This window comes from Schistocerca piceifrons, chromosome 5 (genome assembly GCF_021461385.2).
Source record: "Schistocerca piceifrons isolate TAMUIC-IGC-003096 chromosome 5, iqSchPice1.1, whole genome shotgun sequence".
Lineage (NCBI taxonomy): Eukaryota > Metazoa > Arthropoda > Insecta > Orthoptera > Acrididae > Schistocerca > Schistocerca piceifrons.
The window spans coordinates 535,107,020-535,119,913 of NC_060142.1; the positions used below are offsets into that span (position 1 = coordinate 535,107,020).

The 12,894-nt window shown below is 39.2% G+C and overlaps 1 protein-coding gene across 5 annotated transcripts in view; it reads left to right on the plus strand.

Annotated features, from left to right (window-relative positions):
* Window positions 1-12,894, plus strand: part of LOC124797966 (TBC1 domain family member 31) — a 308,974-nt gene that overhangs the window by 237,167 nt on the left and 58,913 nt on the right. For all 5 annotated transcript variants that reach the window (XM_047261131.1, XM_047261132.1, XM_047261129.1 and 2 more), the window contains one exon: window positions 1,335-1,537. In XM_047261131.1, the coding sequence (XP_047117087.1) occupies window positions 1,335-1,537 (203 nt within the window). The remainder of the gene's footprint in view (window positions 1-1,334; window positions 1,538-12,894) is intronic.

The window sequence follows — 12,894 nt, forward strand, 5'->3', positions numbered from 1 at the left end:
ATTGATCCTCATATTTCCTGTACCACTGCTTCCCACTGCTCTTTCTAGCTCCTCATAAAAGTTACTTTTGTCCTCCTCAACACACTTGTTGGTGCATGTGCATTAACAAGTGTTACACTTCCATGCATTATAGTGAGACACAGTATCATCTTACTTATTGTATTGCTCTGGAGTCCTTCACTTGCCTCTCTGAACTGTCGCTCACCACAAATCCTGTCCCATGTTCATGCCTTCCATCCCCTTGCAGCATCCATAAAAGATTATTGATTTATCCTCATATAAAATTCCTTCCCTACATCATCTTAGTTTCGTGTAACGCAGTGACGCCAACTTTATCTTCCTCTAGCTTGGACACCACAATTTTGGCAGCTCCTGGTCTATGTGGACTTCTGATATTCCATGTGCCAAATTGTGAACCAAATCGTCTAGCCGTTTTAACTTATGGGGTTCCATTCTATTCCAAGGCATATTTCTAAGGGCTCTTGTAGTGATAAGTGTCCCCTGCCCACATTAAAGGTGATTTGTTGGGTTAGCCCAGAAGCAGGGCTGTCACTTTATTGTTCCTGGCGCTGGCAGGGTTTGTCATTAAGGTTTTATCCCCAAGCAGCATAGGTTTCACTATACCTCAAGAGCTTCCTCTGTCCTGTGGAATAGAAAAATATGGGTAGATAAGGAATGGAAAAATAGGGAAGACAGGTTATCATGAGGCATACTTTGTGTGGCTCCTATGCTGAGATCTTTCCAGCTAGGTTGGACCTGCAGTAGCTAATCTACTACTAGTATAGCTCTCAGCTTCATTGAAGTGCAAAAACTCTTTCTAGTTCCACATAAAAGTCACTTTTGTCCTCCTCAACACTTATACTTGTTGTTGCATGTGCATTAACAAGTGTCACACTTCCATGCTACGATAAGATGGTGCCCCTGAGAGGCGTATTGAATTGAACTGGAGGAAAAAGAAATTTGTGTTGACTAAAAGAAGAGATCAGTTGATAGGACACACTCTGAGGTATCTAGGAATTATCAGTTTGGTGATAAAAAGGAGTGTGAGGGACAAGAATTACAGAGGTTGACCAAGGCAAGTTTTGAGATGAATGTAGATTGCAGTAGTTATGCAGAGGCTTGCACATATTATGCTAGTGAGTAGACCTGACTCAAAGCAATTTTAGAACTGAAAATAACAACACCAACAACAATAACATCTTGTCCAGTGTGTGTGTGTGTGTGTGTGTGTGTGTGTGTGTGTGTGTGTGGTGGGCAGTTCAGAATTACACACATTGGATGAAAATACTCATTCTGCGTCAGGACAAAAAAGTCAGTTACAGTTTTAATTGCAGGCCTAGAAGAGGTTTATCATGATATACTACAAGAGGAAGAAGACAGAGTTTCAGAAAAACGTCAGAAATTAGCTGCACTTCGTCATGAGCTACAAATGCAGAAACTAGAACACTTGGAAGCTGCTAGAGAGAAACTACTTCATCATCAAACTCAGCAACGTCAAGCTGCATTGGATCGTCTTGTTAAGGATATAGCCCGAAAAGTAAGTAGTTAATAGAATACGGTAGAGTGTAGCTCTCTTCAGTGACAAATACTGTCTGCTGTGAAGTCTTTCACTTCTTTGTAAATGATTGAAAATGCATTATTGATGTTTTAGTTTAGCCAAAATTTAAGATGTTTTGTACAGGGCTTTGTGTTGCTATGCCTACCGTGTGGGATAAATCCTAACAGATTAGCAACAATAACTATTCATGAAATAATAATTGTTCCGCTATGCATAAAGCCCCCCCCGGGGATGGGGGCTTACAACTCTTTTGTGAGTACATGCTTGGCTATCATGGGCCCCTAGCCTGTGCTGCAAGGTTATAGTTCCACTAGTTAATTAATTACTCACTTAGTTAATTAGTTAGTTATTTTCATGTCCCATGGATCATTTTCACAATAAATAGTCATGATGTGGAAATCAATTTGTACTCTAAACATCACCATATTATTATTATTATTATTATTATTATTATTATTCCCCCTTCCTCCCAAAATGAAAGCAAGATACACAGATTGAGATAGCAATTCCTGCCCACCACCTTTTACACATTACAGAAGTAGAAATTCTTCTGTGGAATACAAGGAGTTGTCAAGGAGAAACTTTTCCAGTTTATTTTCAAATGTTAGCTTGCTGTCTGTTAGACATTTTGTATCACTGGGTAAGTGGTCAAAAATTTTTGTTGCGGCGTTGTGCACCCCTTTCTGTGCTAAAGAAACCTTAATGTTGAGTAATGAATGTCATTTTTTCTTCTAGTATTGTAATTATGTATCTCATTGTTCCTTTTAAACTATAGTGGATTATTTACAACAAACTTAATGAGGGAATAGATATACTGTGAAGCAGTAGTCAGAATGCCCAACTCCTTAAACAGATGTCTACAAGATGATTGTAGGTGAGCACCACATATTATTCTGACAGCACATTTATGAGCAATGAAGACCTTTCTTAAAGATGAGTTACCCCAGAACATTATTCCATATGACATTACTGAATGAAAATAAGCAAAATATGTCAACTTACTGATTTTTTTCTCCTCAAGATTTGCTATGGCTCTAAGTGCAAATATGGCTGAACTAAGTTGTTTTAGGAGTTCCAAATTGTGTTTTTCTTTTGCAATTTAAATTTTCATCAATATGGACACTCAAGAATTTTTAAGTTTCCACCCTATGTATTATTTCATCACCATGTGTTACACTTATTACTGCTGCCGTACCCCTACAAGTTCAGAACTGAATATGATGTGTCTTTGTGAAATTCATAGTGAGGCCATTTGCAGAAAACCAGTCAATTATTTATTGAGAAATTTGTTCACCATTTCTTCCATTTCTGTATGTATACTAGGAGCGATTACAATATTGATGTTATCTGGAGAAAGAACTAATTCTGCTTGTTGTACATCAGATGGTAGATCATTTACATATATGAAAAACAGTAGTTGACCTAAGATTGAGCCTTGGGGAACCCCAGATGTGATTTCTCCCCAGTCAGAAGTATGTCCCTGGATTCTGTTGGTTGAATTACTACTAAGGACAACTTTTTGCATTCTTTTGGATAGATATGACATGATCCATGGCTATGCCATCAATCCCATAAATCTTCAATGTATGTAGGAGTATACTATGATTCACACAATCAAATGCCTTGGATAGGTCATAGAAAATACCTACCAGTGCTATTTTGTTATTTAATGCTTGTAATATCTGGTGAGTGAACATGTAAGTGGCATTCTCAGTAGAACAACCCTTCTGAAACCCAGACTGTGATTTGTTGAGGATATCGTAGTAGAATACACCACCTTCTCAAAAATTTTGGAAGATGATGTCAGCAATGAAATAGGTTGGTAGTTACTGACATCTCTCCTATCACCTTTCTTAAAGAGTGGTTTAACAACGGCATATTTTAGTGTCTCTGGAAAAATACCTTGAGTTAGTGATGCATTACATTTTTCAATCAGGGCATCATTTTCCACTGAGACCAGCTCTTTCAGCGTAGTGATGAGTTATGCGCCAACTCAGAGTGATAGGGTGTACACTTTGTCCATCATGTACATAGGGGGGCCAAAGGACAATAGGGTCACTAGGGTCACTACCTATGCCTTCATCTTGGCCTTTGAGGGCAATTCATTGTCTGGAAAGGTCAAGGTGATGGTATACTAATACGATGTGAAACCTTATACCATTGTGGACACCAGTACTCAAGAATTCCATGACACACTGACATTGCATCATTGATGATGTGAAGAATCAGAAGCAGGTAGCATTGTCCAGGTCTGTACCAATCTGTCACGCTATGGACACCATAGGAGGAAATGCCAGTGACAGAAGCATATGGGAACATCCACTGTGATATACATCGCTGACGTATGATAAGTGGAATATCTGTGACTTGACCACAGACTTAAGTATGTTCTAGGCTTCCAAGCAAAATGGAAGTGTATCTTTTACTGTGTAAATATTCATCCAATAAAGCTTTACAGTATAACCCTATTAAAATGAATCTGAAGGGACTGAAAAATCTAGAGTTTGTGTTAAAAAAATTCATGTTAAGTGAAAAACACACATTTTAGTATGCACATATGTAGAGTAGTACAGTAACGTGTAATACAGTTACATTATTGTAGACTTATAACACTATCACCTGACTAAAAATACAAGTACTCACAAATTACACCATTTTCTTAGAAAAAATTCAAGCATGATTCACTGACGTTCACAGGAATGAAAATACCTTGTAATATCACAACAAACTGTAACTATAGCACCCATAAACCTAGCAGTGAAGTCAAATGTTGAAACAGATCACTCTAAACTGCCCAAGGCTGTAAATATCTCTTGATAGGTAGGTCGAATGGTATCTGTAACCTCCTCACTTTCTTCAGATGACCCACCTTGCACCTCAGCCACAGCTTTTGGTGCATCAGATTCCACAGAAGCACATACAGCAACACTGTTGTCAGTACTAATGAATTCCTCAAAACTAATCCCAGTCTTGCACAACTGTCCATTTGTCAGGTGAAGTGGCATCGTCTAACTCATGGACATTTTTGGTGTTGCTGTGTCACCTGGCTCCAGGCTGCAGCGAATGCTTTTATTGCATCAAGCAGATTTCAGTTTGTGGTTGCAATATTTTTTTTAAGCTGCATGAAGTGCAGCTCTTACAAGTCGCTTGTGATAAGCTCTCTTCATGAGAGAAATGATACGTTGGTCCAAAGACTGAAGGCAGCTTGCCGTGTTAGGTGGAAAAAACTGACTTTAATCTTGATCATGTTCACATCCTGTACATTATGGGCTCTACATCTGTGCAGTGTAAGGAGGACATGATTGTTTTGAGCAACCATTTGACTGTTGCAATGAAGAAGCCACTTGCAAAATGATATGCCATCAATCCAAGATTTCTTATGGTGAGAGTAGATGCAAGGTAAAGTGTCAATATTCACGTGTTTAAAACAATGCAGTTTCTCTTACTTACTGATAACCCAGGGACAAAACTTCTCACTGCTGTTGGCATTACATACTAGGGCAACTGTTACATGTTGTTAGCTGCATGCTCTACCATGACACTTATCACATTTTATCGCCAGGATGTGATTTGGAAAATTTGCGTCACGGCAAATTTATACAGATGAAACTGAATGTCTATTTTGGAAATGATACAGTCAACCAGAACAACAACTGGTGTCTTTAGATGCCTATATTTTTGGCACTCTCATTTGCTTTCAGCTGAATCTTGGAGCATTAGGGGACTGGAATGCAGTTGTAGGGAAGGAGTAGAAGAAGCAGTTACAGGAGAATATGGATTTGGGTCAAGGAATGAGAGAGGAGAAAGACAATAGAGTTCTGTAATAAATTTTTGCTAGTAACAGCGAATACTCTGTTCAAGAATCACAAGTGGAGGAGTGGAAAAGGCTGGATGATACAGGAAGATTTCAGTTAAATTGCACCATGGTCAGACGGAGATTTTGAAATCAGATACTGAATTGTAAGGAGTGCCTAGAAGCAGATATAGACTCAGATCACAATGTAGTATTGATGAAGAGTAGGCTGAAGTTTAAGAGATAAGCCATGAAGAATCAATACGCAAAGAAATGGGATACAAAACTATTAAGGAATGTCAAGATATTCTTGAAGTTCTCTAAGGCTATAGATACAGCAATAGAGATTAGCTCAATAGGCAGTACAGTTGAAGAGGAATGAAAATCTCTAAAAAGGGCAATCACAGAAGTTGGAAAGAAAAAATGTAGGTACAAAGAAGGTAACTGCAAAGAAACCATGGGTAACAGAAGAAGTACTTCATTTAATTGATGAAAGGAGGACATACCAAAATGTTCAGGGAAATTAAGAAATACAGAAATACAGGTCACTGAGAAATTGAATAAATAGGAAGTGCAGGGAAGCTAAGATGAAATGGCTGCATGAAAAATGTGAAGAAATCAAAACAGAAAAGATTGTCAGAAGGACTGATTCTGCATATAGGTAAGTCAAAACAACCTTTGGTGAAATTAAAAGCAGGGGTGGTGACATTAAGAGTGCAATGAGAATTCCACAGTTAAATGCAGAGGAGAGAGCAGATAGATGGAAAGAGTACACTGTAGGCCTCTATAAGGGGGAAGATTTGACTGATATGATAGAAGAAGAAACAAAAATTGATTTAGAAGAGATAGGGGATCCAGTATTAGAATCAGAATTTAAAAGAGTTGGGTTGGACTTAAGATCAAATAAGGCAGAAGAGATTGATAACAGAATTTCTAAAATCATTGGAGAAGTGGCAACAATATGACTATTCACATTGGTGTGTAGATTGTGTGAGTCTGACAACATACTATCAGACTTTTGGAAAAATATCATCTACACAATTCTGAAGACTGCAAGAGCTGACAAGTGCGAGAATTGTCGTACAATCAGCTTAACAGCTCATGCATTCAAGTTGCTGACAAGAATAATATACAAAAGAATGGAAAAGATATTGAGGTTGTGTTAGATGAAGATCAGTTTAGCTTTAGGAAAGTTAAAGGCACCAGAGAGGCAATTTTGAGGTTGTGGTTGATAATTTGAAGCAAGACTAAAGAAAAATCAAGACAGATTCATAGGATTTGTTGACCTGAAAAAAGGGTTAGACAGTGTAAAATGATGCAAGATGTTCGAAATTCTGAGAAAAATGGAGATAAGCTATACGGAGAGATGGGTAATCTACAATATGTACAAGAGTCAAGAGGGAATAATAAGAGTGGACAACTAAGAACAAAGTGGTTGAATTAAAAGGGTGTATGACAGGGATACATTCTTTTGCTCCTACTGTTCAATCTTTACAGCAAAGAAGCAATGATGGAAAAGAAAGAATGGTTCAGGAGTGGAATTAAAATTCAAGGTGAAAGGATATCAATGATATTATTTTCTGATGACATTGCTCTACTGAGTGAAAGTGAAGAAGAATTATGTGATCTGCTAAATGGAATGAACAGTCTGATGAGTACATAGTATGGATTGAGAACGAATCAGAGAAAGATGAAAGTAATTGAAGTAGCAGAAATGAGAACAGTGAGAAACTTAATATCAGGATTAATGGCCATGAAGTAAGCTAAGGAGTTCTACTGCCTAGTCAGCAAAATAACCAATGATTGATGGAGCAAGGAGGACATCAAAAGCAGACTAACACTGGCAAAAAGAGCATTCCAGGCCAAGAGAAGTCTACTAGTATCAAACGTAGGCCTTAATTTGAGGAAGAAATTTGTGAGAATGTACATTTGGAGCACAGCATTTTATGTTAGTGAAACACGGAGTGAGGGAAAACCAGAACAGAAGAGAATCTAAGCATTTGGGTTGTGGTGCTACAGATGAATGTTGAAAGTTAGGTGGACTGATAAGGTAAGGAATGAGAAGGTTCTGTGCAGAATATGTGGAAAACTCTGCAAGGAGAAGGGGCAGGATGATAGGACATCTGACAAGGGAATGACTTCCATGGTACCAGAGGGAGCTGTAGAGGGCAAAAACAGTAGAGAAAGACAGAGATTGGAATAAATCCAGTAAATAATTGAGGATGTAGGTTGCAAGCGCTACACCGAGATGAAGAGGTTGTCACAGGAGAGGAATTTGTAGTGGGTCACATCAAACCAGTCAGAAGACTGATGACTGACTCAAAAGGTCACTTAAAGGTATGTTAGATGCATGCATACAATTGAACCACTCAAGCAGTTATGTCTCAATGTCTTCATACTTAGCACTATGAAGTCATTTACATTTGTTTCCAGAAACTGTTGCAGCAGAATTAATGATTTTTTCCCATAGATTTGGGAATTCCAAAGCACTCTGCAATTGCTATTTTCTTTATACCACAGTCCACTTTGTATGGAATCTTAAGCTTTACCTGTACATTCATAGCTATATTTTTCCCCATTGCCGTGTTTCACGTGCTACTATTTGTAGGTCTTTATTCAGTTTTCAGATTCGATTTGGCTACCACGAAAAGAACACCTGGCATCAAATACGTTTCTCATTGTTAGTGCACACGTTAGTGAGTTTATTTGAATGTACCAGACACCCTGATGGGTTGTTAGCTTTGTAGTTACAATTTCTTGCAATTGTTTCATAAAAAAATTAACACTTAAAAATACTGTAACATCAAAATTTGTGTTACAATGAAATTTAATTATGCTAGGTACTGGTTGAGAGTTCGTATTTCACCTTAACCTTTTTTTTTTTTTTTTTTTTTTTTTTTTTTTTTTTTTTTTTTTTTTTTTTTTTTTTTGAGAGTTCGTATTTCACCTTAACCTTTTTTTTTTTTTTTTTTTTTTTTTTTTTTTTTTTTTTTTTTTTTTTTTTTTTTTTTTTTTTTTTTTCATCAGTCTACTGACTGGTTTGATGCGGCCCGCCACGAATTCCTTTCCTGTGCTAACCTCTTCATCTCAGAGTAGCACTTGCAACCTACGTCCTCAATTATTTGCTTGACGTATTCCAATCTCTGTCTTCCTCTACAGTTTCTGCCCTCTACAGCTCCCTCTAGTACCATGGAAGTCATTCCCTCATGTCTTAGCAGATGTCCTATCACCCTGTCCCTTCTCCTTATCAATGTTTTCCACATATTCCTTTCCTCTCTGATTCTGCGTAGAACCTCCTCAAACCTTACCTTATCAGTCCACCTAATTTTCAACATTCGTCTATAGCACCACATCTCAAATGCTACGATTCTCTTCTGTTCCGGTTTTCCCACAGTCCATGTTTCACTACCATGCAATGCTGTACTCCAGACGTACATCCTCAGAAATTTCTTCCTCAAATTAAGGCCGGTATTTGATATTAGTAGACTTCTCTTGGCCAGAAATGCCTTTTTTGCCATAGCGAGTCTGCTTTTGATGTCCTCCTTGCTCCGTCCGTCATTGGTTATTTTACTGCCTAGGTAGGAGAATTCCTTAATTTCATTGACTTCGTGACCATCAATCCTGATGTTAAGTTTCTCGGTGTTCTCATTTCTACTACTTCTCATTACCTTCGTCTTTCTCCGATTTACTCTCAAACCATACTGTGTACTCATTAGACTGTTCATTCCATTCAGCAGATCATTTAATTCTTCTTCACTTTCACTCAGGATAGCAATGTCATCAGCGAATCGTATCATTGATATCCTTTCACCTTGTATTTTAATTCCACTCCTGAACCTTTCTTTTATTTCCATCATTGCTTCCTCGATGTACAGATTGAAGAGTAGGGGCGAAAGGCTGAAGCCTTGTCTTACACCCTTCTTAATACGAGCACTTCGTTCTTGATCATCCACTCTTATTATTCCCTCTTGGTTGTTGTACATATTGTATATGACCCGTCTCTCCCTATAGCTTACCCCTACTTTTTTCAGAATCTCGAACAGCTTGCACCATTTATATTGTCGAACGCTTTTTCCAGGTCGACAAATCCTATGAAAGTGTCTTGATTTTTCTTTAGCCTTGCTTCCATTATTAGCCGTAACGTCAGAATTGCCTCTCTCGTCCCTGTACTTTTCCTAAAGCCAAACTGATCGTCACCTAGCACATTCTCAATTTTCTTTTCCATTCTTCTGTATATTATTCTTGTAAGCAGCTTCGATGCATGAGCTGTTAAGCTGATTGTGGGATAATTCTCACACTTGTCAGCTCTTGCCGTCTTCGGAATTGTGTGGATGATGCTTTTCCGAAAGTCAGATGGTATATCGCCAGACTCATATATTCTACACACCAACGTGAATAGTCGTTTTGTTGCCACTTCCCCCAATGATTTTAGAAATTCTGATGGAATGTTATCTGTCCCTTCTGCTTTATTTGGCCGTAAGTCCTCCAAAGCTCTTTTCTGATTCTAATACTGGATCCCCTATCTCTTCTAAATCGACTCCTGTTTCTTCTTCTATCACATCAGACAAATCTTCACCCTCATAGAGGCTTTCAATGTATTCTTTCCACCTATCTGCTCTCTCCTCTGCATTTAACAGTGGAATTCCCGTTGCACTCTTAATGTTACCACCGTTGCTTTTAATGTCACCAAAGGTTGTTTTGACTTTCCTGTATGCTGAGTCTGTCCTTCCGACAATCATATCTTTTTCAATGTCTTCACATTTTTCCTGCAGCCATTTCGTCTTAGTTTCCCTGCACTTCCTATTTATTTCATCCCTCAGCGACTTTTATTTCTGTATTCCTGATTTTCCCGGAACATGTTTGTACTTCCTCCTTTCATCAATCAACTGAAGTATTTCTTCTGTTACCCATGGTTTCTTCGCAGCTACCTTCTTTGTACCTATGTTTTCCTTCCCAACTTCTGTGATGGCCCTTTTTAGAGATGTCCATTCCTCTTCAATAGCGCAGTAGCCTACTGCGCTATTCCTTATTGCTGTATCTATAGCGTTAGAGAACTTCAAACGTATCTCGTCATTCCTTAGTACTTCCGTATCCCACTTCTTTGCGTATTGATTCTTCCTGACTAATGTCTTGAACTTCAGCCTACTCTTCATCACTACTATATTGTGATCTGAGTCTATATCTGCTCCTGGGTACGCTTTACAATCCAGTATCTGATTTCGGAATCTCTGTCTGACCATGATGTAATCTAATTGAAATCTTCCCGTATCTCCCGGCCTTTTCCAAGTATACCTCCTCCTCTTGTGATTCTTGAACAGGGTATTTGCCATTACTAGCTGAAACTTGTTACAGAACTCAATTAGTCTTTCTCCTCTTTCATTCCTTGTCCCAAGCCCATATTCTCCTGTAACCTTTTCTTCTACTCCTTCCCCTACAACTGCATTCCAGTCGCCCATGACTATTAGATTTTCGTTCCCCTTTACATACTGCATTACCCTTTCAATATCCTCATACACTTTCTCTATCTGTTCATCTTCAGCTTGCGACGTCGGCATGTATACCTGAACTATCGTTGTCGGTGTTGGTCTGCTGTCGATTCTGATTAGAACAACCCGGTCACTGAACTTTTCACAGTAACACACCCTCTGCCCTACCTTCCTATTCATAACGAATCCTACACCTGTTATACAATTTTCTGCTGCTGTTGATATTACCCGATACTCATCTGACCAGAAATCCTTGTCTTCCTTCCACTTCACTTCACTGACCCCTACTATATCTAGATTGAGCCTTTACATTTCCCTTTTCAGATTTTCTAGTTTCCCTACCACGTTCAAGCTTCTGACATTCCACGCCTCGACTCGTAGAACGTTATCCTTTCGTTGATTATTCAATCTTTTTCTCATGGTAACCTCCCCCTTGGCAGTCCCCTCCCGGAGATCCGAATGGGGGACTATTCCGGAATCTTTTGCCAATGGAGAGATCATCATGACACTTCTTCAATTACAGGCCACATGTCCTGTGGATACACGTTACGTGTCTTTAATGCAGTGGTTTCCATTGCCTTCTGCATCCTCATGTCGTTGATCATTGCTGATTCTTCCGCCTTTAAGGGCAATTTCCCACCACTAGGACAAGAGATTGCCCTGAACCTCTATCCGCTCCTCCGCCCTCTTTGACATGGACATTGGCAGAATGAGGCTGACTCCTTATGCCGGAAGTCTTCGGCCACCAATGCTGATTATTTATCAAAATTTAGGCAGTGGCGGGATCGAACCCGGGACCAAATACGTTTTGATTATGAATCAGAGACACTACCCCATGACCATGGGTACATCCTCTGTATTGTGTTAACCTATAAAACTTCCAATGAGGATTGATGTACTCCTGGTGGGGCCAATATTTTTTTCATGTTAAGTGTGAGTTCATTTTGAGTGAGTTTGCACTAACGAGGTTATACTGTATTATCATTTAGTACTGTCTTGTACCTCAATTATATCATACCCATGCTGTACTCTCATTGCATTGGTGACCCACAATAACTGCAAATTATGGCAGATACATCCTTAAACAGATATTGTGCAGCAACAATGCATCCAACGTGCAGCCATTGCGTGTCACAGTTTCCATTGTTTTCCTACGCGTACAACACTAAATCATACTGTGCTTAAGAGTCAGTCCTTTTATTCACAGTGAGTGTGACACTCGCCAGTGTAGTGCATTGACAGTAAATAATAATGTCAAACAGTGGTGCCCTATGGTGGACTCATAGTGTGACTGTGCCGCCATCTCTGTTCCGTTAATGACATGCACTGAACCAGTGTCTCAACCAACTGTACCTGCAATCACTGTCATGAATGAAGACTCCTTCATGCCACGCAACTTATTTTCTGATCCAATGTTGACACAGCCACCCACACAGCCACAGTCTGCCTGCACTATCAGCCATGCCATGAATGGACAAGGGACATTCTCCCATGTTACTGTGACAATCTCTCCCACAGAAACCCTGCACGATCTACCACAACGATCACTTATACGTGATTTACTGCTGTACCCAAATTTCCATCATTTTGCTCGGAACAGCCCTTTGGATGATTAGTGATGTTGTTGTTGTTGTGGTCTTCAGTCCTGAGACTGGTTTGATGTAGCTTTCCATGCTACTCTATCCTGTGCAAGCTTCTTCATCTCCCAGTACCTACCACAACCTACATCCTTCTGAATCTGCTTAGTGTATTCATCCCTTGGTCTCCCTCTACGATTTTTACCCTCCACGCTGCCCTCCAATACTAAATTGGTGATCCCTTGGTGCCTCAACACATGTCCAACCAACCGATCCCTTCTTCTAGTCAAGTTGTGCCACAAACTTCTCTTCTTCCTAATCCTGTTCAATACCTCCTCATTAGTTATGTGATCTACCCATCTAATCTTCAGCATTCTTCTGTAGCACCACATTTCGAAAGCTTCTATTCTCTTCTTGTCTAAACTATTTATCGTCCATGTTTCACTTCCATACATGGCTACACTCCATACAAATACTTTC